Genomic DNA, 26,592 nt, shown 5'->3' with positions numbered 1-26,592 from the left:
AAGGAGCGGGCGACAGTAGCTCAGGAGAGAGAACTGTTAACAATTTCAACTAACATGGGAACCAAGGAGGGGAAGTTGTGTGGTCAGCAGCTCAGTGGAAATGGGGTTAAGGGAGTGGGGGCGGGTCTTGTAGACAAGATGAGCTCGGAGAAGGCATGAGGGGAGATGAGAGAGAAAGAGAAAAATAAAAGTTCAGGATTTAGATAGGGAGCTTTAGAGGAAGTTTGGCCCAGTGGGCTAATAGAAGGGAGAGAAATGGCAGATGCAACTGATTGAATGCTCTCAATCTTGGTGACAAAGAAGCCCATGGGAAGCTTTAAAGAAGGCTAAGATTTATAGAATTAACAGCACATAATGAACTGGATTGAAAGCAGAAGGTTATAATAAATGGAAGATGCCCCTCCTGGGAGTAACAAGGATATACGGGCCAAGTGCTGGAAAATGGGATTAGAGTAGATAGGTGCTTGATGGCTGGCACAGACACGATGGGCTGAAAGACCTGTTTCTGTGCTGCATAACTATGACTATATGACTCTGAGCTCCTCACACTTCTTGTTGGAGGTGAGGGTGGAGCAGGCGGACGCTGGGTTTAAGACAATAGTTTTCTGTAGAGAAAAGAAACCAGGTGTTATCTTTGCATTTCAGTGTAATCCTGGAATAGTGAGCAGTTTTAGCAGATGAGAGCAGGACCTGCTAGTTCGTTGTGGTCCAGCCAGATCTGGTGGTGATTGGCTAAACTAGTTGTTGCCCACATCAGTTCAAGTCTGCGTCCTTGGACTATAGGGAGTGGAGATGAAGGCTGTACCAGGGGAATGGCCAAGGTGAGAAAGAGTGGGTATTGGTTTTATTGGGGACTTGGATATTGAAGGTGGAGGTGAGGGTGTGGTTGAGCAAATCAGTAGCTGCAGAAATGTTGTGGAAATGGGGCAAAAGCTGGACTATTTGGATTTTGGAAGTGCAGCTGTAAGTGAACTTGGGGATAGTTTTTTTTTCCAGGGTCATATACAGAAGAAGGTAGGATTTAGATGTGGAAGGAGGACGTGGGTGGAAGTGACGCAAGGAAATGATCAGAGCTGGTCTTTGATATGCTGGGAGTAGCATCCTGAAATTATGTATGATTTTGTTGGGGGGGGTGGGGGGAGAAGAAAATACCACTTCAAAATTTGAGTGGAAAATCCATATTGCCTTTCATTGTTTTATTTTTGCCACTACAGGTTGTTAGCATTATATCTTTTTCTTATATTTTTAACTTCTGGTAATTTCTTTCTGGTTATGGTGAAGAATATCTTGAACGGTTGTCTTCATGAAACAGATCTGGTGCATCGTAAATTTCTGACTTTTATACCCCACTAATGTGCCTTGACCCCATCCTCTTATATTACCCTGGTGAATTTCTCCACGTCCTTTGCTAGCCACCATCAATTCACCAAGTTGTTGACTCTTTTATGCTGTAGATCCCGGTCTCGATTCTTCAAACATAGTGCAGAAAAATAGTTTACATACAAAATGTTTTCCTGTTTCTTCCTTAAATTGAGAAATTAAATAGTAATGGCATTGTCTAACTGTCGTGCATCAGATGACCAAGTATTTGTGTGCATATTTTTTTTAACTAAATTTATAAAGGAGTTCTGAAGGAAAAGGCAATTCTGACTGAATTTTTAGCAATGTGTAATATTACCTGTAAGCACTGCAGATACGTGTCTTTGGGCTTTGCTAACATGAAGTAACAATTGGGTTGTTTGATTAGTGTTTTCAGATTATGAAACTTTAACTTTGGAGCTTATTATCTGTGATTATACAACTGCCAAAGCTGTCATGCAAGACGGAACTTCAGTTGTTTCAGTAAACATTGCTCCAGACGATAAGGGGACTATTTCCCCCTTGCCACTTGATTAGATGTTAGAAATAAGTAACTGTCCACCCCCTGAGGGAGAACTGGAGATTTTTTTAAATAAATAAAAAGCAGCAAACTACAAATTACGTTAAAAAAAAATGGAAAAACCCATCAGTTAGCATCTGTGGAGAGAACAGATAAGTTAACCTGGCTATAAGGCAATATGGCAACCTTGGCTCAGTGGAAGCACTCTTAATGCCCACTGCAAAGATTGAGTGCATAATCAAGGCTGATAGTTCAATACTGAAGGAGCACTGCATTCGTTGCTAATGCAGAACATGGCACCCAGTTAAACCAAGGTCCTGTCTGCCCCCACAGGTGAACACGTCACTATTCAAACAAGAGCGGAATCCTTTGCAGTGACATGCTTTGTAATTCCCTGTTTACTGTTTTGTTGAAGAAGCTGGTCTGCACTTTGAAGGAAGTGACATATATCTGTGCAACAATACTAGCATGTTCATTTCACTCAGTTCAATTGTGTTTCGGTGCCCTGGTGATGGAGAGAAATCTAGGCACGGTGGCATGCATCTGCATAAAAGATTATCAAACCTTGGTTTAAAGGTTGTGAAAATGGCATCTGAAATTATTTTTTCTTGTTTTCAAGTCATCAAATAAGCTGGGTGCAAATCTATATTCATTTTTCTTCATATGTTATATTATTTAAATTTCAGTTTGTAGTTAGAGCCTCAATAATATCCGAATGTGCTGAAGAGGTCAGGAATATACAGTGGACATCTGAAACATCATCTGCTGTAAAAAAAAACTTAAGGAATTATTTTTAAACCTGTGGCACGCTACCTTTGGAAACTATCTTGTTTGGGAGAAAACCCAAATTGTAACCATTTTATGCTTTGCAAAATTCATTCTGCCCTTTGTAATTCAACCACGTAAAATCCATTTGATAAATTAACAGAAATGCTTAATTCAAGCTAATTAGGTTTACAATCACACTGATATCAAAGCAGCCAGTATTTTCCAACCTTACCTGTTACAAACCTATTTTGAATCACAACTATGCCAGAAATGTGTTTCTTTAAAAAAATTAATGAGATTTGTGCCATTGCTGAGCATATTTCAAGGTGCACTCTCTGGAAGCATGACTGGTGTCTTTGCATCTTTCAGATGTCACTGCAGTTTGTATCCTGGAGGGATTCCAAAACCAACAAAGCATGCTGCTTGCTGACAGAGTCCTTAAGCTGCTTGGAAAAGAGAAAGCTAAAGAAAAGTACAAGGTTAGTGACTGAAATGTCACAGGTAGTTATATATACCATCTTGAATTTGTTCCCAGCACATTAATACAAACAAATGCGCGTTTGCACCACATTGCTTTTGGCAGACTTTTTTTCCAGTCTGCTATTGCTTGGGTTCAGGGGACAGCAGCATGCATTTCTATAGTCCCACAAGCAAACCTTTGCAGAGTGTTTCATGGGGCAAACAAATGGATAATAAACAAGTGAGAATGAGCCGAGGGGAGGCACAATTAGAGTCTGGTCTTCAGGAGGCTTTGAAGGCATGGTGGAAGCTGGTAAGGTGGATGTGCTGATGATCCAGGGAGGGTGGTATTGTCACTGAAGGAGCGCCTGGGAACAAGGATGGAGATCTGTGATGCATTCTGTAACTGTGGGCAAGACAGGAGACAGTGTAAAATCAACTAAGATGCAAGTAAGAATGGAACCAGGAGAGAGTAATACTATGGAGGTGAGCTGCAGAGGAGACATTTTTGAGGAGGGTGGTGTCTTCCAAGGCAATGGAATAATGGAGGATAGTAAGAAGCAAGTAACAGTTGCACAAAATTTCACTTGTGGCTTTGACTAACATGAGCTCCTGGCAGTAATCTGATTGGATGACATATTCCAGGACTCTAGAAAGGAAGATAATATTGAAGATAGAATAGTTGTGGAGGAGTTGGTAGCAAAGGAGCAATGATAGCAGATTCAAACAATGTCGGTGCAGTTTGATGGTACTGGGTAAAGAAAGTTGGGTGATCAAGTACTATGGCCGAGGAGGTTGAGGGTTTCATAGACACGATTAAGTTTAGAAATGGCAGAAGTCCAGATGTGGTGAAACTTGGATAGGGGTTCATGGGTGATCGGAAAGGAGATGGGCATGGGAGCAGGCTGGGAACAGGAGGGGTCAGAGTAGACATGCAGCAGTGTAGATGCCCTGAATTCTTAATATAGAAAGTACATTAACTCACAATATTGATGTCAGTTCATGTCTTGAGCATGGAGAGAGCTGTGGGACTGGCTGGAAGAGACTGCATAGGGGAAATCAGAGTAATAAAACAAAATTATATGTTAGTGCAGATAAAATCAAAATTCATAATTGATGGTTTGAGAGGGAAAGTAAAATAAAAGAACAGGGATAGAGAAAGGGAAGAATAAATAATGTCAAAGCAAAATGTATTTGTGTATTTATATGGCATCCCCTGGAAAGAGAATCTTAAATTACCTGAGCCATTATACAGACAGAGAACTTTGGGAGGGTTTGCATGTTATTTAATAACCATTTCAGTCAGAAAGGAACTGTATAAACAACTTTGCATTTGATGGCAGTGTTATGAAACAATTTTCTTTTTAGTGGAACTCTGCATTTTATACATTGAATTAGAGCCTTTTTATGAGGTGTGCTTCTAGGTGATCAATGTGATTGTGATCCTTGCATTCACTTTTAAAACTCTGCTTTCTAAATTTCTTTTGTTTTCTCTCCATTGTAGAATAGAGAGCCACTGATGCCCTCCCCACAGTTCATCAAATCCTACTTCAATTCCTTCACTGATGACATCATCTCACAGCCTTTGCTTAAAGGTGAAAAGCCTGATGAAGACAAAGACAAGGAGGGTGAAGCTGCTGATATTAGGGGAACAGGAAGGTGATTGTATAAAATATACTTTTGTCAAGCCCCAATGAGTGAATGCACTGTATAATGTGGTACAGATCAGAAAGGTTCTAATTTTAATCCATGATCTGTGGTGAGTGAATTCATTACACTTAGGTTAGCAGGGGTTTACATTGCATGCAACACCCTCCAGCTAGATAGGAGGAAAACATGAACAGGGTTCCTGGTGGCTGTTTATTAGTGCTGCTGGAAGGGTATTTTGATGATGGTTGGATTTACCTTGCCTTTGATGGATCTTTTGTTAATAGTTGAATAGCCTAGCACTGAGTGGTTCCTCGGGAGGATACTAGAGGGCTGTGCAATGCCTGTGGAACTGTACTGCAGCATGAATTCCTAGAGTATTGGAGCCCGGAAAGAGCCTATTCAGATTCAGTCCATCAAGTCTGCACCAATATTTTTCTCTTTGTGAGCCACCTCATCTAATCCCAATCTTCATACATTTTGCCATTCCCCTTTTTAAGCTATGTTGTAATTCCTTTTAAAAAGTACCTGCACTTCAAAAACGCCTTGTAGAATCAGATTTTACATTCTAACCGCCCTCCGAGTAAAAAAATTTTAAAGCACATGTAAATGAACACCAAAGTGATGCTGGCTATATAGTCGTAGGTGCAAATCAATGTTGTGCTTTTGTCATATCCTGGCGTTGGTGACAAAAGATGGATACATCTAATACATGACACAAAACCAGCCTGGTAAATGCTACTGATTTGTGGCTGCCATTAACTTATGCTGAAAGGTCTAGTGGTTTCCTCAGACTAACAAAGGGAGTGAGTGGAAATAAACTCTTCTGATGGTGCAATTTAGTCATAGCTGTGTTTTTATGTTTTTCAGATCTGGATACCAGAAGGCAAAACAATACATGGAGGAAGAGAACTATGACAAAATTATTAGTGAATGCACCAAAGAAATAGACACAAAGGGAAAATATGTGGCTGAAGCCTTATTGCTTCGGGCTACCTTCTATTTGCTGATAGGCAATGCTACAGCTGCTCAACCTGACCTTGATATGGTCGTTAGTATGGAAGATGCAAATGTGAAGGTAGGTATTATATTCAAATTTCTTTTCACTTATCCAGCATTGGAATAAGGATAAGTAGTCCTATCTTGCTAAAACAACTGCAGTCATTTACAAAAAAAAAACCTTCCTCAATTGCTGATCGTTCTTTAAGAAAATCACAGCATACTATCAAATGATTTCTTCTTCACTGCTGCGACCAGGCTCACCTGAAGGCGGTCGTTAGCTTTTGTGGACCAGGTAAGGCAGTAGTGAGACTTAGACAGCAAAGAATATGTTCAAAATAGCACAAAGAAAAAAAAAAGCTTGTATTTGTGTACTACCATTTATGTCTCCAATGTCATAAGTGCTTCAAGGTCAATGCATTGATTTTGAAGTAATCATCCAATTTCCTACAGCAATGAAATAAGTGGCCAGTTAATTTGTTTTGGTGATATTGATTGAGTGATGGATGAATTTTGGCTAGGGCAATAGGAGAACTACCTTCTCCATGAAAAGTGCTATGAGAGCTTTATGTGCATGGGACCTCTATTTAATGCCTGATCTGAAAAACAGCACCTCAGACAAGCAAGCACTCCCTCAGGCTGCACTGAAATGTGTACCTAAATTATGTGCTCGAGGCTTGGAGTGAGGCTTGAGCATAGAACCTTTAACTCGGGTGAGGAGTGCGCTACCACTGGAGTCATAGAGCCATTTATGGCACAGAAGGAAGTGATTCGGCCCATCGAGTCCATGTCCACTCTCCACGGAGCTATCCAGTCAGTTCAATCCCCCGCTCCATCCCCACAGCCCTGCAAGTCTATTTCCCTCAAGTGGCCAACCAACTTCCTCTTGGAGTCATGGATTGTTTCCGCTTCCACCCGCCTGTGGGCAGTGAGTTCCTATTTATTACCACCCACTGCATAAAAAAGTGCTTCCTCATATTGCCTCTGCATCTTTTGCCCAAAACTTTCAATCTGTGTCCCCTAGTCTTTGTATCATTAGTTAATGGGAACAGTTTTCCTTGTCTAATTTATCTAAGCCTACCATAATCTTGTACACTTTTATTAAATCTCCCCTCAATTTCCTTTGTTCTAAGGAGAACAAACTCAGCTTTTTCAACCTAACTTTGTAGCTAAAATCCTGCATCCCTGGAACCATTCTGGTAAATCTCTGCACCCTCTCAAGGACCCTCACATCCATCCTGAAGTGTGACCAAAACTGGACGCAATACTCCAATTGGGGCTAATCAGAGCTTTATAAAGGTTCAGCATAACTTCCCTGCTTTTGTACTCGTGCCTCTATTTATGAAGCCCAAGATTCCATATGCTTTACTAACCACACTCTCAATATGTCACCTTCAAAGATCAATGCGCATGTACCCGCAGATCCTTCTGTTCTGCACAGTCTTTAGAACTGTACCATTAACTCTATATTGCCTCTCCCTATTCTTTCTGCCAAAATGTATCACCTCACACTTGTCAGTATTAAATTCCATCTGTCCCGTCTGCCCATTCTGCTAGCCTATCTATGCCCTGTTGCAGGCGATTCATATCATCCTCACTTTGCCACACTTCCAAGTTTGGTGTCATTGACAAATTTTGAGATTCTACTCTGTATTCCAATATCCAAGTCATTTATATATAGCAAAAAAAACAGTGGTCCCAGCACTAACCCTTTACTACAATTCGCTGTTTTCTGTCCTTAAGCCAATTTTTTATCCAGTTGGACACTGACTCTCCTATGAGGATCGATTTTGTTAAGCAGCCTCTTATGTGGTACCTTTATAAAATGCCCTTTTAAAATTCGTTTAAACAACATACACTGCATTCCCTTCATCAACCTTCTCTGTTACCTCATCAAAAAACTCAATTAGATAAGTCAAGCATGATCTGCCTCTTACAAATCTATGCTAGCTCAAACCTTTGAGTGTCTGATAGTTTCCCTTATTATTGTTTCTAAAACCTTACCCATCACTGATAACTAACTGGCCTGTAGTTGCTAGGACTATCCTTGCATTAAACCAAGCTGATACTGTTAGTAAAAGGAATAGATCGAAATCTCATTTGAAGAACGAGGAAAACTTAATTTATTTTTGTTTTATTTAGAAGTCTTACAGGAATAAGTTCAATAAGGTGAATTTAAAGTTAAAATATTAAAAGAAATACTGCAAATCTGAAACTAAGGCTCTGTGAACATACGTAGACCTTTGAAACGACCTTGTATATTTGTGCCCTCACCCCAATAAAAAGGTCTTTTTACAGCAATTAATGACTAAAACCATTCATCAGTATAATACCAAGTTGACCGAATCCATTTTCTCACTCCCAGCTAGTTTAATTGATCTGTTTGACTGACGGTCTGGAAGTAATACAGGAAATTCTGTTCTAGAATGTCTTTTGATATTCTACTCTTCAGCAGTTGGATTGGTTTGTATGTTGACTGTAGGTCATCAAAATTATAATGTGTGGTCAATTGCCAAATTAATGTAATCATTTTGAATTTTATTTGTAGCTGACATTCAAACTTTCCTAACCTCATTGGGGAATTCCTTAATCTAGCGTCGTTGTTTTCATCAAGAAGCCTACATGCTAGCTTGATAATAAACAACCTAGAGCAGGAAAACAAAATATATTTGTCATTTTATGATGCTTTTTATTTAAATTGTAAATATTCACTTAAAGTTGCTGTGCTTTGTAGTTAACCAAATTTTAAAAAACTTCATTCACAGTATATAGTCATCGCTGGCAACACCAGCATTTATTGCCCACCCCAGTTGCCCTCACGACCGTGGTGGTGAACCTCCATCTTGACAACTGAATGGCTTGCTAGGTCATTTCAGGGAGCAGTTAAGAGTCCACCACAATGCTGAGGGTCTGGAGTTACATATAGTCCAGACTAGGTAAGGGCAGCAGATTTCCTTCCCGAAAAAACATTAGTGAACCAGAGGTCAATCTGGTAGTTAGCAATGGGTACCATTACTGATACTAGCTTTTTATTCCAGATTTATTTGAACTCATTTCTCTGAAGCATGAGTCCAGGCCCCTGGTTTATTAGTCCAGTAGCAACCACTGTGTTACAACGTTCCCAACAAAAAATGGTTCTCTTACTGTGTCAATTACATAAGTACATCATGACCATCACCAAGGCATGCTGCAGGCAAAAGTGTTGAGAACTTTTGTCTGTCATCAAGACACTCTACCGTTGCTTTTAATGGGATAAGCGGGTTTGGGATTCATTTTACAAATATAAATAGTTTTAAAAAGTAAGTAAACCCTTTCAAGGTAGGTTATGTATCAGCTACATTGAAGTTAGTCCATTTCAGTGCAGTGTGTGGTGACTAATCCAGTGAAGAGAAAGTAGTTCTGATTTCTCATCAATTCCTTAAATATCATACTGACCATCCAATGAACATTTTCCCCACTTTTCCTTGTCTCAAGCCAGAATTATTGTTCATTTTCTGCAACATGAAGGATTAACAGCATGATCTTACCAGCTATCAAAATCTGGATTGCTGAATATGAGAATATGTGACCAGTCTCTCAAATAATATATGTACTCAGTGAGAACTTATGATGTATTGTTTGTATTGTCCTCCAGCTGCGTGCCAATGCATTGATCAAGCGTGGAAGCATGTACATGCAGCAGCAACAATCGCAACTGTCTACACAAGATTTCAACATGGCTGCTGATATTGATCCTCAAAATGCTGATGTTTACCATCATCGTGGACAGGTAGGAAGAGCTACAGTTGTCTGAATCAGTCTAAAAAAAATTGTCTTCACTTCTTTAGAGCTAAAACAACCCGCAAATTTCTGATTAATTGAGGAAGTGGACCAGTCATACAACTTTACTGTAACGAATTGTATGTCAATGATATTGATATGGCTGCCTTTATTGCCCATCCATTGTTGAGGGCGGTAAGCTGGAGTAAACCTGTCAGACTACATAGCTGATAGTCCTGCCTTCCATTGTACACTCCCAATCAAGAAATGATGGGAGATGCTTTTTGAGAAGGAACAGATTAGGTGAGAGCCCTTTTTTTTTTTTTCCCCCTTTCTTCACTCCCTCCATTTTCTGTTCTGTATGTAGTGTCAGAAGTATTGAAGGAATGGGAGAATGAAATGAACAACGTGGTCTGCCTTAATTTCAAAGTCTGTGCAGATTATATGATTATGCAGTAATCCTAAATTTTTGCTTATAGCTGAAGATTTTGCTTGACCGCGTTGAGGAGGCTGTTGAAGATTTTGATGAGTGCATTAGACTACGACCAGACTCTGCTCTAGCACAGGCCCAGAAATGCTTTGCATTGGTAAGTGCTCTAGTTCTAATTTTGTTCAGTAAAATTCACTACAGATGAATGTCTTATTGCACAATATAACTGCCTGTGATATTTATCTGGAACAAAAACTGAGAAGGATCTTTAATAAATAACACTAAGTACTTTACTCTTCTAACTGGCATATTACTGGCTGCCGCATAGTGAGTTACCCTATTAAGGTCGATTAGAGTGCGCTATTCATCATTTACATGCTACCCGTTAGTGATGTTACGAACATAAGAATTAAGAGCATGAGTAGGCCCCTCGAGCCTGCTCTGCCATTCATAGCTGAACTGATTACTCCACATTCCCGCCTACCCCTGATAACCTTTCACCCCCTTACATATCAAGAAGCTATCTACCTCTGCCTTAAAAATATTCAAGGACTCTGCTTCCACTGCCTTTTGAGGTAGAGTTCCTCACGACCCTCAGAGAAAAAATTTCTCCTCATCTCTGTCTTAAATGGGAGACCCCTTATTTTTAAACATTGACCTCCAGTTCTAGATTCTCCCACAAGGGGAAACATCCTTTCCACATCCCCCTGTCAAGACCCCTCAGGATCTTATATGTTTCAATCAAGTCGCCTCTTACTCTTCTGTTATCTGGAAGAACAGCATCCATTTCTATGTGGTAGATCTGCCTCACTGTTACCTCCATTGATCCTCATAACTATTGCCATCATCTTCAACTGCCTGTCTGCCATCAAGACCTAGATAAATTTCCTCCAATGTGTTGTCTGTAAAGCCGAAACTGTCCTCTTCCACTCCCACAAACACCTACATGCCTCTGCTCCTTCTCATTCTCTGACTATCAATTCAGGCTTAGCCCAGCAATGTGGAACCTTGATATGTTGCTCACCACTGCGCAAATGTTATCACGTGGCTGGACTTCTCTGATGCTTTTTGCAGGCTTCCTACTTATGCCATTTATAAACTGCAAGTTCTTACCTGATCGCCCTGATCCTTGCCAAGATCCACTGGCTTATTGTGATGCATGGAATTGAGCTTTAAGGTTTTCATCTACCCTCCATGGCCTTGCACTTCCCTGCATTGACTACATTCCTCCCAGTACAGCCTACTTCTCATTCTCTCCTGTACCATCAATGGCCAGTCATTCAGCCACCTTGCCCCCTCCCCCCAATCTATGGCTTGTCCGAACAACAACTTATATTTATATAGCGCCTTTAACGTCCCAAAGCACTTTACAGGTGCATTGTAAAAAAGAAAATGACATTGAGCCACAAAAGGAGATATTAAGTCAGATGACCAAAAGCTTGGTCAAAGAGGTAGGTTTTAAGGAGTGTCTTAAAGGAAGAAAGTGAGGTTGAGAGGCAGAGAGGTTTAGGAAGGGTATTCCAGAGCTTGGGGCCCAGTTAACTGAAGGCATGGCCACCAATGATGAAGCGATTAAAATCGGGGATACACAGGAGACCAGAATTAAAGGAGCGCAGATATCTTGGAGGGTTGTGTGGCTGGAAGAAATTGAGATGGGGAGGGCTGGGGCCATGGAGGGATTTGAAAACCAGGATAAGAATTTTAAAATGACATTACTTGACCAGGAGTCAATGTAGGTCAGTGCGCACGGGGGTAATAGGGGAATGGGACTTGGTGCGAGTTAAGACACAGGCAGCAGAATTTTGGATGACCTCCAGTTTAGAGAGAGTAGAATGTGTAAGACCAACCAGAAGTGACTTGAGCCAGTCAACTATAGAGGTAACGAAGGCATGAATGAGGGTTTCGCAGATGTGCTGATGCGGGGTGAAGTCGGGTGATGTTACGGAGGTGATGGCATGGGTATGAGGCCAGAAGCTCATCTCTGGGATCAAATGTGACACCAGGGCTGTGAGCAGACTGGCTTTCTCAGACTGTTGTCAGAGAGAAGCTTGGAGTTGGTAGTTATGGAACGGAGTTTGGAGTGGGAACTGAAAACAATGGCTTCAATCTACCCAATATTTAATTGAAGGAAATTTCTGCTGTACCTGTCCTGGATGTCCGATAAACAGTCTGATAATTTAGCAACGGTGGAGGGGTCGAGAGAAGTGTTGGCGAGGTAGAGCTGAGTGTCATCAGCATGCATACCATGCTTTCAGATGATGTCACCGAGGGGCAGCATGTAGACAAGAAAGAAGTAGAGGGGGACCAACTATAAATAATTGGAGGATACCCAGAAGTAACAATGTGGTTACCTCCCTCTGTCTTCAAATAATCTGAAGGCCTTCTCAGCGACTGTTCGTTTTCCCCACCTTCCAAGTTCTCTTCCATTCCTGTCACCTAAACGCACACAGCTAAGAGTTTTAATTTACAGGTGAGCTCTAGATTCTTGGCAGACAAAGATGCCTTGTTTTTCTGTACGTTTCAAACCAAGGGTACAGGCTCTAAATGATGTGGAGCTGATCATGAATGAATATCAATAATAGCTATACATCTTGACAGCGGTATTTAGTGCACCTTTTGAGCTAATTAGAGTGTGCCAAGTTGGATATTGTTTTACACCACATAATTCCTACAGTGAGCATCCAAGATATCTAGAAATTCAGGCCCTTATTGTGGAACCACTGAGATTCTCTTGTGCTATGCAAAGGGCACTGTAAGATTTGAGACGGTGGAGTAGTGGTAATGTCACTGGACGAGTAGTCCAAAGGCTCAGGCTAATGCCCTGGGGACACTGGTTCAAATCCCACCACAGCAGCTGGTGGAATATAAATTCAATTAATAAAAATCTGGAATTGAAAGCTAGTCTCAGTAATGGTGTCACGAAACTCTCATCAATTGTCGCAAAATCCCATCTGGTTCACTAATGTCCTTTAGGGAAGGAAATCTGCTGTCATTGCTTGGTCTAGCCTCTATATGACTCCAGACCCACAGTAATGTGGTTGACTCTTAACTGCCCTCTGAAATGGCCTAGCAAATCATTCAGTTCAAGTGCAGTTAGGGAGGGGCAACAAATGCTGGCCTTGCCAGTGATGTCCACATCCCATGAAAATAGAATAAAAATTGTTTAAATCTTACACAGTTGATCTTTATACATCTAAAAAGAAAAAATGTAATTTCACGTTACTAACAAAAAAAATTTCTCACCTTCTACCAACTGAAATACATTTCTGTCATACATTTTCTTCCAGTATCGTCAGGCCTACACTGGAAGCAATCCTTTGCAGATTCAAGTGGCTGTAAAAGGCTTTGAAGATGTTATTAAAAATTTTCCCAGGTGTGCAGAGGGTTATGCATTATATGCGCAGGTAAGCCTTCAACATTCAACACAGGTTATTTCAGCATTTGTGTTCAGCAAGGTTAAGGATTATACTGCAGAATGGAACATTTAACATCTAAAGACTTTGTGTCCAGTTGCAAATATTAGCAAATTTATTTTGTTTACATGCATGTCCTTCAAACTACTGCTGCACGGATACTAAATTTTGATTCTCCTAAAGATCAGAAGGCATGTTTAGAAAAGGCACTTCAACCCATTTGGCTGATCCTTAAAATATACAAACAAGGTCTGTTGTCTCCTTTCATTGCATTGTCCTGGTCTCGGCCAAGTTACAACCCATTCCAGGCTGCTGATTAAATCATATCGTGCTGTTTTTATTAACTTTGTGTTACCAACATTTTCTGTTTTCCTTTCAGATTTTCAGCATTCACAACTTTCCTTTTTTATTTTACCTTTTGTTTCCAGGAGTCTCTGTTAAACTGACCTGTCACAGCTTTGAATCTATGCCACCTTGCCCTGTTCTTTGAATTTGGAGCACGTAAAATTAATTTTACTTAAAATATAATTTAAATGCTTAGCATTTGAATTCTGCACTCCCCTAACCGTTTTTAGAATTAGAATTAGAACTAGAACATTACAGCGCAGTACAGGCCCTTCGGCCCTCGATGTTGCGCCAACCATCTGACCTACACTATTCCATTTTCATCCATATGTCTATCCAATTACCACTTAAATGCCCTTAAAGTTGGCGAGTCTACTACTGTTGCAGGCAGGGCGTTCCACGCCCCTACTACTCTCTGCGTAAAGAAACTACCTCTGACATCTGTCCTATATCTTTCACCCCCCAACTTAAAGCTATGTCCCCTCGTGTTTGCCATCATCATCCGAGGAAAAAGACTCTCACTATCCACCCTATCTAACCCTCTGATTATCTTGTATGTCTCTATTAAGTCACCTCTCCTCCTCCTCCTCTCTAACGAAAACAACCCCAAGTCCCTCAGCCTTTCCTCGTAAGACCTTCCCTCCATACCAGGCAACATCCTAGTAAGTCTCCTCTGCACCCTTTCCAAAGCTTCCACATCCTTCCTATAATGCGGTGACCAGAACTGCACGCAATACTCAAGGTGCGGCCTCACCAGAGTTTTGTACAGCTGCATCATGACCTCGTGGCTCCGAAACTCGATCCCCCTACTAATAAAAGCTAACACACCATATGCCTTCTTAACAGCCCTATTAACCTGGGTAGCAACTTTCAGGGATTTATGTACTTGGACACCAAGATCTCTCTGCTCATCTACACTACCAAGAATCTTCCCATTAGCCCAGTACTCTGCATTGCTGTTACTCCTTCCAAAGTGAATCACCTCACACTTCTCCGCATTAAACTCCATTTGCCATCTCTCAGCCCAGCTCTGCAGCCTATCTATGTCCCTCTGTACCCTACAACACCCTTCGACACTATCCACAACTCCACCGACCTTCGTGTCATCCACAAATTTACTAACCCACCCTTCTACACCCTCATCCAGGTCATTTATAAAAATGACAAACAGCAGTGGCCCCAAAACAGAACCTTGCGGTACACCACTAGTAACTAAACTCCAGGATGAACATTTGCCATCAACCACCACCCTCTGTCTTCTTTCAGCTAGCCAATTTCTGATCCAAAGCTCTAAATCACCTTCAACCCCATACTTCCGTATTTTCTGCAATAGCCTACCGTGGGGAACCTTATCAAACGCCTTACTGAAATCCATATACACCACATCCACGGCTTTACCCTCATCCACCTGTTTGGTCACCTTCTCGAAAAACTCAATAAGGTTTGTGAGGCACGACCTACCTTTCACAAAACCGTGCTGACTATCGCAAATGAACTTATTCTTTTCAAGATGATTATAAATCCTATCTCTTATAACCTTTTCCAACATTTTACCCACAACCGAAGTAAGGCTCACAGGTCTATAATTATCAGGGCTGTCTCTACTCCCCTTCTTGAACAAGGGGACAACATTTGCTATCCTCCAGTCTTCCGGCACTACTCCTGTCGACAATGACGACATAAAGATCAACAACAACGGCTCTGCAATCTCCTCCCTGGCTTCCCAGAGAATCCTAGGATAAATCCCATCTGGCCCAGGGGACTTATCTATTTTCACTCTTTCCAAAATTGCTAACACCTCCTCCTTGTGAATCTCAATCCCATCTAGCCTAGTAGGCTGTATCTCAGTAATCTCCTCAGCAACATTTTCTTTCTCTACTGTAAATACTGACGAAAAATATTCATTTAACGCTTCCCCTATCTCCTCTGATTCCGCACACAACTTCCCACTACTATCCTTGATTGGCCCTGTTCTAACTCTTATCATTCTTTTATTCCTGATATACCTATAGAAAGCCTTAGGGTTTTCTTTGATCCTATCCGCCAATGACTTCTCGTGTCCTCTCCTTGCTCTTCTTAGCCCTCCCTTTAGATCCTTCCTGGCTAGCTTGTAACTCTCAAGCGCCCTAACTGAGCCTTCACGTCTCATCCTAACATAAGCCGCCCTCTTCCTCTTGACAAGCGCTTCAACTTCTTTAGTAAACCACAGCTCCCTCGCTCGACAACTTCCTCCCTGCCTGACAGGTACATACTTATCAAGGATACGCATTAGCTGCTCCTTGAATAAGCTCCACATTTCGTTTGTGCCCATCCCCTGCAGTTTCCTTCCCCATCCTACACATCCTAAATCTTGCCTAATCGCGTCAAAAATTCCTTTCCCCCAGCTATAATTCTTGCCCTGCGGTATATACCTGTCCCTGCCCATCGCTAAGGTAAACCTAACCGAATTGTGATCACTATCGCCAAAGTGCTCACCTACATCTAAATCGAACACCTGGCCGGGTTCATTACCCAGTACCAAATCCAATGTGGCATCGCCCCTGGTTGGCCTGTCCACATACTGTGTCATAAAACCCTCCTGCACACACTGGACAAAAACAGACCCATCTAAAGTACTCGAACTATAGTATTTCCAGTCAATATTTGGAAAGTTAAAGTCCCCCATAACCACTACCCTGTTACTCTCGCTCCTGTCGAGAATCATCTTCGCTATCCTTTCCTCTACATCTCTGAAACTATTCGGAGGTCTATAGAAAACTCCCAACAGGGTGACCTCTCCTCTCCTGTTTCTAACCTCGGCCCATACTACCTCAGTAGACGAGTCCTCAAACGTCCTTTCTGCCGCTGTAATACTTTCCTTGATTAACAATGCCACACACCCCCCTCTTTTACCCTCTTCTCTGTTCTTACTGAAACATCTAAATCCCGGAACCTGCAACATCCATTCCTGCCCCTGCTCTACCCATGTCTCTGAAATGGCCACAACATCAGGATCCCAGGTACCAACCCGTTCTAAAATAAATTTCTAGTTCAGCCATGCAACTTGCATGGCAACCTCAATTTATTGCAATAATGAACATTCTTTGATTCTACGTGTATAAGGCAAGAATATGCTGGGGGCCTGCTATAATGCAGTCCGCTATAGCGCAGAACGTGGTATAACATGGGTCAATCTAGGACGTCAAATTTTTCATTTAAATTTATTCTTCCATTTGTCATTGCCACATTTCGTTTATTTATGTATTTTTAGTAAATACAGTAAATGCTTTGAAATACGTTTAAGGGTCTCCTGGTTCGAGACACATATAAGTCAATCCTAAATGCCGCTTTGCAGGTTACTAAAATGTTTTAGTTTACAAATTAAGATGAATGCCCACAGCTATGCCAGTTTTAAAAGTCACTTCAAAATTTTTGAAAATTCTGTCTCCCTCTACCCCCCCATCCCCACTTTTATTACTATAAAGACTGTGTTCAAATGTTTATAAGGGTGGAAAGCAGCACAGATGATGGCAACCTGTTCAATGCTCTTGTATCTGCAGAGATTCCTGTATTTTATTGGGTGAATACACCAACTTGGCAGAGAAACAAACATTACAAATCTGAATCAAGAGTTTGGGGTTCCAATGCTCTCCATCTCAGCCCAAAATAGCTGCCTGTATCTTCAAAATCTCCCCTGAGACAACAGCTGTATAACATTATACTGAGGGAGTGATGTATCGTCTGATGAGAAATTATACTGAGACCCCGTCTCTCGTCTGGAAGTAAAAGATTACATATCAGTTGAAGATTGGGGGAGTTCTTCTCGTGTCCTTGCCAATATATTATCTCTTGGACAACACCACCAAAATAAATTATCTGGCCATTAGCTGTACGCACTGGCTGTTGTTTCCCTATGTGTTACATGTGATTAAATTTCAAAAAGAAATTCATTGGCTGTGAAACTTTTTGGAATATCATGATGTGGGAGGTATTTTAATGCAAGTTCTTCTAATTCAGTTTCACTAGAATTCTGAACTTTAATCTATGCTATCTTGTATTTAGACGTATGTTATTAAGAATATAACATGACAAAAAAAAATTTGTTCTAGGCTTTAACTGACCAGCAACATTTTAGCAAGGCAGATGAAATGTACGATAAATGCATTGAACTGGAACCAGACAATGCAACAACATATGTTCACAAAGGGTAAGTGATCTGTAATTTATAAGAATTGGAACAAACCCAGTAATTTCAATTTTTCCATCTACAATATCAAGGCCAAATATGTAGTGCTAACACTCCAATTAATCCCGAACTGCACTAAGTAAAAGTGAAAAGACAGTCAGGCTATGCATTTACTTTGTCAATATTGCTTGAAGTTACATAGGAAGATAGGAACAGGATTTCAGCCACTCGAGCCTGTCCCGCCATTCAATGAGATCATGGCTGATCCGCGGCCTAACTCCATATACCTGTTGTGTACCACTGGTGTGTAGAGGTTGTCTCTTCCCTGAATTTTGCTCAGTTATGATGTTATTGCTTTCAGAAATACACATAATTGGGAACTTTTATAATTGTTTTCACTATTTAGCTTTCCCTATAAGGACTTAATTTGAACATTAGTACCATATTAGCTCAAGTCTATATTCTAGACAGACATATTTGGAGCTGAGGAAGGAAGTCCTCCATAAATGCTGAAATTAGTCCTTGGATCATAGGCATGCTGACTAAGGAAATTTGTCAATCAAATTGTTTGACACAAACTACAACTAATTTTTAGAAAAGGGGAACCATTAGTACTGGCAAATGTCTAGAATAGCTTTTTTTTAAACTTCACACAATTCAAATAAATTTGGCTTGGAAATTAATAGTTTCTTTTCCTGCTCCAGTTTTTTCCCCTCCCACCTCTGCACATGATGTCACTAAATCATGCTGGAGCTTAGTTGCTCTGGCAGTAGTGCCCCTTAATTACCATAGGCAAAAGTTAACTCTGCACATGTGGAATTTCAACTGAGAGCAGCAATCAGGACTGGGAGCTCTAGTCATCATTCCCTCAAATTTTCCTTTCTTCACTCTACCCTGTCCCTGCCAGCCATCAGAAAAAAATGAAATTCCAAAGCCACATGGACTGCAGCAGTTCAAGAAGGTGGCTCAGCAGCACCTACTCGAGACCAAAAGGAGATGGGCAACAAATGATGAATGGCCTTTCCAGCGAGAGAGACACATTCCATGAATGAATTTATTTTTTTAAATTGTAATGCCCATTCACTGCTGTCTAGCTGAAATTGGCTTATTCAATGCAGGCACAAGGATTTACCCTGAAAAATTCCTGTTCTGTATGGCTCAGTGGTACAACATGCGCATTTATTTTGCCAATTTTCTCTTCAGTTCATTGTCTGCTTTGAGGATACAGTTGCATGGTGCTCTCCAGTACCTTCCTCAAGTGGGAGTTCTTAAGTATAGGCCTTGGCTGCAACTATCAGCAGATAATTCAATTGTAAGAGCAGCACGGTTGAGCCCATTCCTCTCACCAAACAATATTTATAGAAGCACATTCCCTGCAGAAGTCAGTGCATAGCAATCTAAAGTATTTCTTCCCCCCTCCCACCCCCACCCCATCCCAGAAATGCTGAAGCCCGTTTACTGCTCCTTGTGTGTCTGAACTGAGATCATCTAATTTTGCACAACCCACAGATCTAACATCGGGCCTGCCTAGTTTGTATATCTCATTCATTAACTAAAGTGAGGAACCTATGTAGTACTTTCATACTGTGATTTTTGAAAATTTGGAGCCAATCCAGTGAGTTCATTGCTTTGAGGAAAGTTGGCATGTCCTTCTTTTGTTCTATTGATATTGCTGTTTATAAACAGTTTGTACAGAATTACTGAATTGTACCGACCTTGCTTTTTTGTTTATGCCAATTTGGTACTTAATTTATTTTAGTTTGCTTCAGCTTCAGTGGAAACAGGATTTGGATAAAGGCTTGGAACTAATCAGCAAAGCCATTGAGATCGACAATAAATGTGATTTTGCATACGAGACCATGGGCACTATCGAGGTCCAGAGGTAATTTACTAATGAATTGTTTCTACTCCCACTGAATCTTGCTCTTAAAGCTTGCATTTCTAAAAGGAATATTCTCTGCTGTTTAACTTTGGAAGATACTCAAAGTTGTAGTTCGCTATAAAACATGTATGGTTTTAGAACTTGTAAAGCTGGTGTGGATTACATCTGTCAGATAGAAACGCCATCATTTCATTATGCTAATTTTTATGCAGCTCATTGTTTGAAAGTGCACAAGATTCTGGATGCATTTTTAAAATGTGTTTGTTCTTGGAATATGGGCGGCATTAAATGCTGATTCCTAGTTATCCTGAGAGGTGGTGGACCTCCTTCAGCTGTTCTAGTTTCTGTGCTGATGGTGTTGAGGGATTCCAGGATTTTGGTCCAGCAATGAATAACAAATGACTATATATGTCCATGTCAGGATTATTTGTGATTTGAAAGGGAATTTGGAGGTGATGCTGTTCCCCTGACCTTGCTTGTCTGGTCCTACTCAGGAAAGACGTTGCAGTGTTAAGAGATGCAGTTACAGTACGCTTATCAAGTTCCTACAGCATATCCTATAAGTAGTAAATACTGCAGCCATGATATGGAGGGGAGGCACGTTGATTTCAATGGCAGTGGCACCAACTAAAGTGTATTGCTTTATCATTCATTCATTGCGTTGAATGCTGTTGCGGCAGTGCCCGTCCAACCGACAGGTGTATATTCAAACGCGTCTGAATTGTGTGGTTGTGATGTGCTGTAGACAGCAATCTAGGGAGGTGCTGGATACAGTTGTGGACCTGCTGAGGGGAAGACCAAGAATGTCAGAATTTTCTCAGTTAGTATTCCAGTTTCGCAAGAGACTGGATCATCTATGGATTACTACCTGAGCCACAAGCAAATTGGCACAGGATAAATAACCGAATTAATAATCTAGAGACCCAGGCTAATGCCCTGGGGACACAGGTTCAAATCCCACCACAACAGCTGGTGGAATTTAAATTCAATTAATTGAATTCAGTTGATAACCTGGAATTCAAAGCTAGTTTCAGTAATGGTGTCATGACACCATCATTGCCATAAAAACCCATTAATGTCCTTTAGGGAAGGAAATCTGCTGGCCTACATGTGACCCACAGCAATGTGGTTGACTCTTAACTGTCCTCTGAAATGGCCTAGCAAACCATGCAGTTGTCAAGGGAAATTAGGGATGGGGAACAAATGCTGACCTTGTCAGTGACACCCATATCCTATGAAAGAAAAATAAGATGAATGTATGGCTCAGTGGTCTGGGAGAAATGGATTTCGATTCATGGGACACTGCCACTAGTACTGGGGAAAGAGGGAGCTGTATCGTTGGAAACTATAGGCCAGTTAACCTAACATCTGTCATTGGGAACATGCTAGAATCCATTGTTAACAAAGTGGTAGCAGGACATTTGGAAAATCATAATACAATCAGGCAGAGTCGACATGGTTTTATGAAAGGGAAGTAGTGTTTGACAAATTTATTAGAGTTCTTTGAGAATGTAAGAAGCAAGTTGGATAAAGGGAAGCCAGTTGATGTAGTGTATTTGGATTTTCAAAAGGCATTTGATAAAGTGCCACATAAAAAGTTGCGACACAAGATAAGAGCTCATGTGTTGGTAATATATTAGCATGGATGGAAGATTGGCTAACAGGAAACAGAGTTGGGATAAATTGGTCATTTTCAGGTTGGCAAACTGTAACTAGTGAGGTGCCACAGGGATCAGTGGTGGGGCCTCAAATATTTACAATCTGTAAATGACTTGGATGAAGGGACCGATTGTATTGTAACCAAATTTGCGAACGATACAGATAGGTAGGAAAGCAAGTTGTGAGGAGGACACAAAATGTCTCCAAAGAGATGTAGGTTAAGTGAGTGGGCAAAAATTTGGCAGATGGAGGATAATGTGGGAAAATGTGAGGTTGTCCACTTTGGCGGGAATAGAAAAGCTGAATATTATTTAAATGGAGAGAGACTGCAGAATGCTGTGGTACAGAGGGATCTGGGTGTCCTTGTACATGAATCACAAAGTTAGCATGCAGGTACAGCAAGTAATTATGAGGCAAATGGAATGTTGGCATTTATTGCAAGGGGAATGGAGTATAAAAGTAGAGTAGGTAAGTCTTGCTACAACTGTACAAGGCATTGGTGAGCCCTCACCTAGAGTACTGCATACAGTTTTGGTCTTCTTACTTAAGGAGGAATATACTTGCATTGGAAGCAGTTCAGAGAAGGTTCACTAGGCAGATTCCTGGGATGAAGGGGTTGTGTTGTGAGGAACAATTGAGCAGGTTGGGCCTATACTCTTTAATGTTTAGAAGAATGAGAGGTGATCTTACTGAAATGTATAAGATTCCGAGTGGGCTTGATGGTAGATACTGAGAGGATGTTTCCCTCATTGGGGAGTCTAGAACTAGGAGTCACAGTTTCTAAATAAGGGGTCTCCCTTTTTAGACTGAGATGAGGAATTGTTTCTCGGAGGGTCATTTAATCCACAAGGAAGTCAAAGGTTATGGAGCCAGCAGGAAAGTGGAGTTAATGCCACAGTCAGATCAACTATGATATTGAATGGTGGAGTAGGCTTGAGGGGCCCTCTGGCCTACTCCTATTTATGTTCTTATCCTGCAGGACCCTGTCATAATTTTTGGCAGAGCATAGTATTATCCTACCCTATCATGGGCTCTGCCCCACCACTTAACCTTCTGTGATGAAGTGCTGTATAAATAAACCTGTTTTTTCAAAAATGGTGGCAGAAAAATTCAAGCATATTTATCTATGTTCAGTGTTCTGCAATGCTCAGCCATCCTCCACAGGCAATATTCCTTCTCTTCTACCCCAGCAGTACAGGGACCATGTCCTGGGAATTTTGTGATCATTCTCATTTTTTTCCCTATTACCTTCAGTTTATCCCCAACCCAATTTTTATCCAGCTGTTTCTTGAAGGAATTGACCAATATAACTTCAACTGCTTTTTGTAATAGTTCCATGTAGGTAACACTCTGCAGGAGGTGGGGGGGGGGGGGGGGGTGCGATAAAACAGTTATCTCATTTGAGGCTTCTTAATTTTAAATTTATACTCTGATCATTAATGACTCCCACCATTGGTTGGCATATTATCCATCTTGGATTTCTTTTCTCCAATGAAAGCATGCTCAGCTCTGCAAGTCTCCTGAAGACTTGAAGCCCTATGTCGTGGAATGATCCTTGTGCAAATAAAAGCACTTAGTTATAAGAACAAAAGAAATAGGAGCAGGAGGCATATGGTCCATCGAGCCTACTCCACCATTCAATGTGGTGAATATGGGAACAGTAGCTTAGTGGTAATGTTACTAGACTAATAATCCAGAGGCTCAGTCTGATGCTGCAGAGGAATGAACTCGTTGGCACCAGCTGGACCTCATCGTCACAAAGCATGCATCCATAAACAGTGTTCAAATCATACTCCAAGCAGAATGGCTGCTCGTGCATTAACACTACCAGAATTTCTTACCCACAACTGTCGCAAAAGTTTCTCAATTTGCTTGAAAAAACCCTTCAAAACACTCCTGTAGGGGATGCAGAGACCAAGTGGGCCCACATCAGAGATGCCATCTATGACTCAGCAATGACCACCTTTGGCAAACGTGAGAAGCAGAATGCAGACTCACTTTGAAGGGATGGAACCAGTCATAGCTGCCAAGCGCACTGCGCTGCTGAACTACAAGAAAGCCCCCAGTGAGTTAACATCCTGAGCACTTAAAGCCGCCAGAAGCACCGCGCAAAGAACAGCCAGGCGCTGTGTAAACAACTACTGGGAACACCAGTATTCAGCTGGCCTCCGACTCTGGAAATATCAGAGGAATGTATGACCACATTAGAGCTTTTGGGCCAACCGTCTAGAAGATCACCCCCCTCAAGTCTAAATCAGGGGAAACTATCACTGACCAACACAAGCAATTTGACCGCTGGGTGGAGCACTACCTAGAACTGTACTCGAGGGAAAATGATGTCACTGATATTGCCCTCAATTCAGCCCAGTCTCTGCCAGTCATGGATGAGCTAGACGAACAGCCAACAAAATCGGAGCTCAGTAATGCCATTGATTCTCTAGCCAGCGGAAAAGCCCCTGGAAAGGACGGCATTACCCCAAAAATAATCAAGTGTACACTCAGCACTCCATGAACTGCTTTGCCTGTGCTGGGATGAAGGAGCAGTACCACAGGACATGTGCGATGCCAATATCATCACCCTTTATAAGAACAAGGGTGACCGCAGTGACCGCAACAACTACCGTGGAAACTCCCTGCTCAGCACAGTGGGGAAACCCTTTGCTCGAGTCGTTTCAAACATACTCCAGAAGCTGGCTGAGCGTGTCTAGCCTGAGGCACAGTGCAGCATTGACATGCTGTTCTCCCTTCACCAGCTACAGGAGAAATGCCGTGAACAACAGATGCCCCTCTACGTTGCCGTCATAGATCCCACCAAAGCCTTTAACCTCGTCAGCAGACGTGGTCTCTTCAGACTATTGGCAAAGATCGGATGTCCACCAAAACTACGAAGTATCATCACCTCATTCCATGACAATATGAATGGCACAATTCAGCATAACTGTGCCTCATCCGACTCCTTTCCCATCCTGAGTGGTGTGTAACAGGGCTGTGTTCTCGCACCTACACTGTTTGGAATCATCATCTCTCTGTTGCTCTCACATGCGTTCAAGTCTTCAGAAGGAATTTCCCTCCACACTAGATCCGATGGCAGATTGTTCAACCTTGCCCGTATTAGAGCGAAGGCCAAAGTACGGAAAGTCCTCATCAGGGAACTCCTCTTTGATGATGCTGCATTAACATCCCCCACGGAAGAGTGTCTGCAGAGACTCATCGACAGGCTTGTGGCTGCCTGCAACAAATTTGGCCTAACCATCAGTTTCAAGAAAACAAACATCATGGGACAGGACGTCAGAAATGCTCTATCCATCAATATCGGCGACCACGCTCTGGAAGTGGATCACGCATTCACCTACCTAGGCCCAACCATTACCAGCAACCTGTCTCTCAATGCAGAAATCAACAAGCGCATGGGAAAGGCGTCTGCTGCTATGCCCAGACTGGCCAAGAGGGTGTGGGAAAATGGCACACTGACACTGAACACAAAAGTCCGAGTGTTTCAAGCCTGTGTCCTCCGTACCTTGCTCTACGGCAGCAAGGTCTGGACAATGTATGTCAGTCAGGAGCAACGTCTCGACGCATTCCATCTTCACTGTCTCTGGAGAATCCTTGGCATCAGGTGGCAGGACCGTATCTCCAACGCAGAAGTCCTTGAGGCAGCCAGCATCCCCAGTATGTATGCCATACTGAGCCAGCGGTGCTTGAGATGGCTTGGCCATGTGAGCCGCATGGAGATGGCAAGATCCCCAAGGACATATTGTACAGCGAGCTTGTCACTGGTATCAGATCCACTGGCCGTCCATGTCTCCACTTTAAAGATGTTTGCAAATGCAACATGAAATCCTGCCACATTGACCACAAGTCGTGGGAGCCAGTTGCTAGTTATCGCCAGAGCTGGCGGACAGCTATAAAGGCGGGGCTGAAGAGAGGCCAGTCGAAGAGACTCAGCAGTTGGCAGGAAAAGAGACAAGTGTAAGGAGAGAGCCAACTGTGTAACAGCCCTGACAACCAACTTCACCTGCAGCGCCTGTGGAAGAGTCTGTCACTCTAGAATTGGCCTTCATAGCCACTCCAGATGCTGCTCCACAAATGAATGACCACCTCTAGGCGTTTACCCATTATCTCTCAAGACAAGGAGGCCAAAAAGGAAAAAAAAGCTTTGTGGTAATGTTACTAGACTAATAATCCAGAGGCTCAGTCTGATGCTGCAGAAAAATGAGGTCCAAACTAGCACAATAGTTAAATTCAATTAAATAATAAATCTGGAATGCAAAGCTAGTATCATTAATTATCATCAGGGAACTACCAGGTTGTCATTCAAAAACCCGTCTGGTTCACTAATGTCCTTCAGGGAAGGATATCTGTGTGCCCTTGCCCAGTCTGGCCTACATGTGATTCCAGATCCACAGCAATGCGGTTGACTCTTAATTGCCCTCTGAAATGGCCCAGCAAGCCACTCAGTTCTATCAAACTGCTAGAGAAAAGTTGAATAAACTGGACAGACTACCCGGCATCAACCTAGACACTGGAAACAACAAAGGCACAGCCTGCACCCTACAGCAAAAATTACGGGCCTTGACAAAATCCCAGCTGTAATACTGAAGACTTGTGCTCCAGAACCAGCCTTGCCCCTAGGCAAGCTGTTGGTACAGCTACAACATGGCATCTCCCTGACAATGTGGAAATTTTCTCAGGTATGTCCTGTGCACAAAAAGCAGGACAAGTCCAATCCAGCCTATTGCCACCCCATCAATCTACTCTCAATCATCAGCAAAGTGATAGAGTGTCATTGACAGTGATATTAAGTGGCACTTATCCACTAATAACCTGCTCAACGAGGCTCAGTTTGGGTTCCACCAGGGCCACTCAGCTCCTGACTTCATTACAGCCCAGGTTCAAACATGGACAAAAGAACTGAATTCCAGATGTGAGGTGAGAGCAACTGCTGAAGGCAGCATTTGACCGAGTATGTATCAAGGAATCCTAGCAAAAGTGAAGTCAATGGGAATCGGGGGTAAACTCTCCGCTGGTTGGAGTCATATTTAGTACAAAGGAAGATGGTTGCGGTTGTTGGAAGCCAATCGTCTCCGCTCTGGACATTACTGCAGGAGTTCCTCAGGGTAGTGTCCTAGGCCCAATCATCAACTGTTTCATCAATGACTTTCCCTCCATCTTAATGCCAGAAATAGG

At 42.0% G+C, this 26,592-nt stretch overlaps 1 protein-coding gene across 1 annotated transcript in view; it reads left to right on the top strand.

The window, feature by feature from the left end:
• Positions 1-26,592, top strand: part of tomm70a (translocase of outer mitochondrial membrane 70 homolog A (S. cerevisiae)) — a 41,280-nt gene that overhangs the window by 11,084 nt on the left and 3,604 nt on the right. The window contains exons 4-11 of the mRNA XM_068041026.1: positions 3,017-3,126; positions 4,611-4,765; positions 5,624-5,831; positions 9,387-9,521; positions 9,991-10,098; positions 13,229-13,345; positions 17,788-17,885; positions 19,624-19,746. Coding sequence (XP_067897127.1) covers positions 3,017-3,126; positions 4,611-4,765; positions 5,624-5,831; positions 9,387-9,521; positions 9,991-10,098; positions 13,229-13,345; positions 17,788-17,885; positions 19,624-19,746 — 1,054 coding nt within the window. The remainder of the gene's footprint in view (positions 1-3,016; positions 3,127-4,610; positions 4,766-5,623; positions 5,832-9,386; positions 9,522-9,990; positions 10,099-13,228; positions 13,346-17,787; positions 17,886-19,623; positions 19,747-26,592) is intronic.

The sequence above is a fragment of the Heterodontus francisci genome, chromosome 10 (assembly GCF_036365525.1).
Source record: "Heterodontus francisci isolate sHetFra1 chromosome 10, sHetFra1.hap1, whole genome shotgun sequence".
NCBI classification, from domain to species: domain Eukaryota; kingdom Metazoa; phylum Chordata; class Chondrichthyes; order Heterodontiformes; family Heterodontidae; genus Heterodontus; species Heterodontus francisci.
This window is presented reverse-complemented; position numbering and strand designations above follow the sequence as displayed.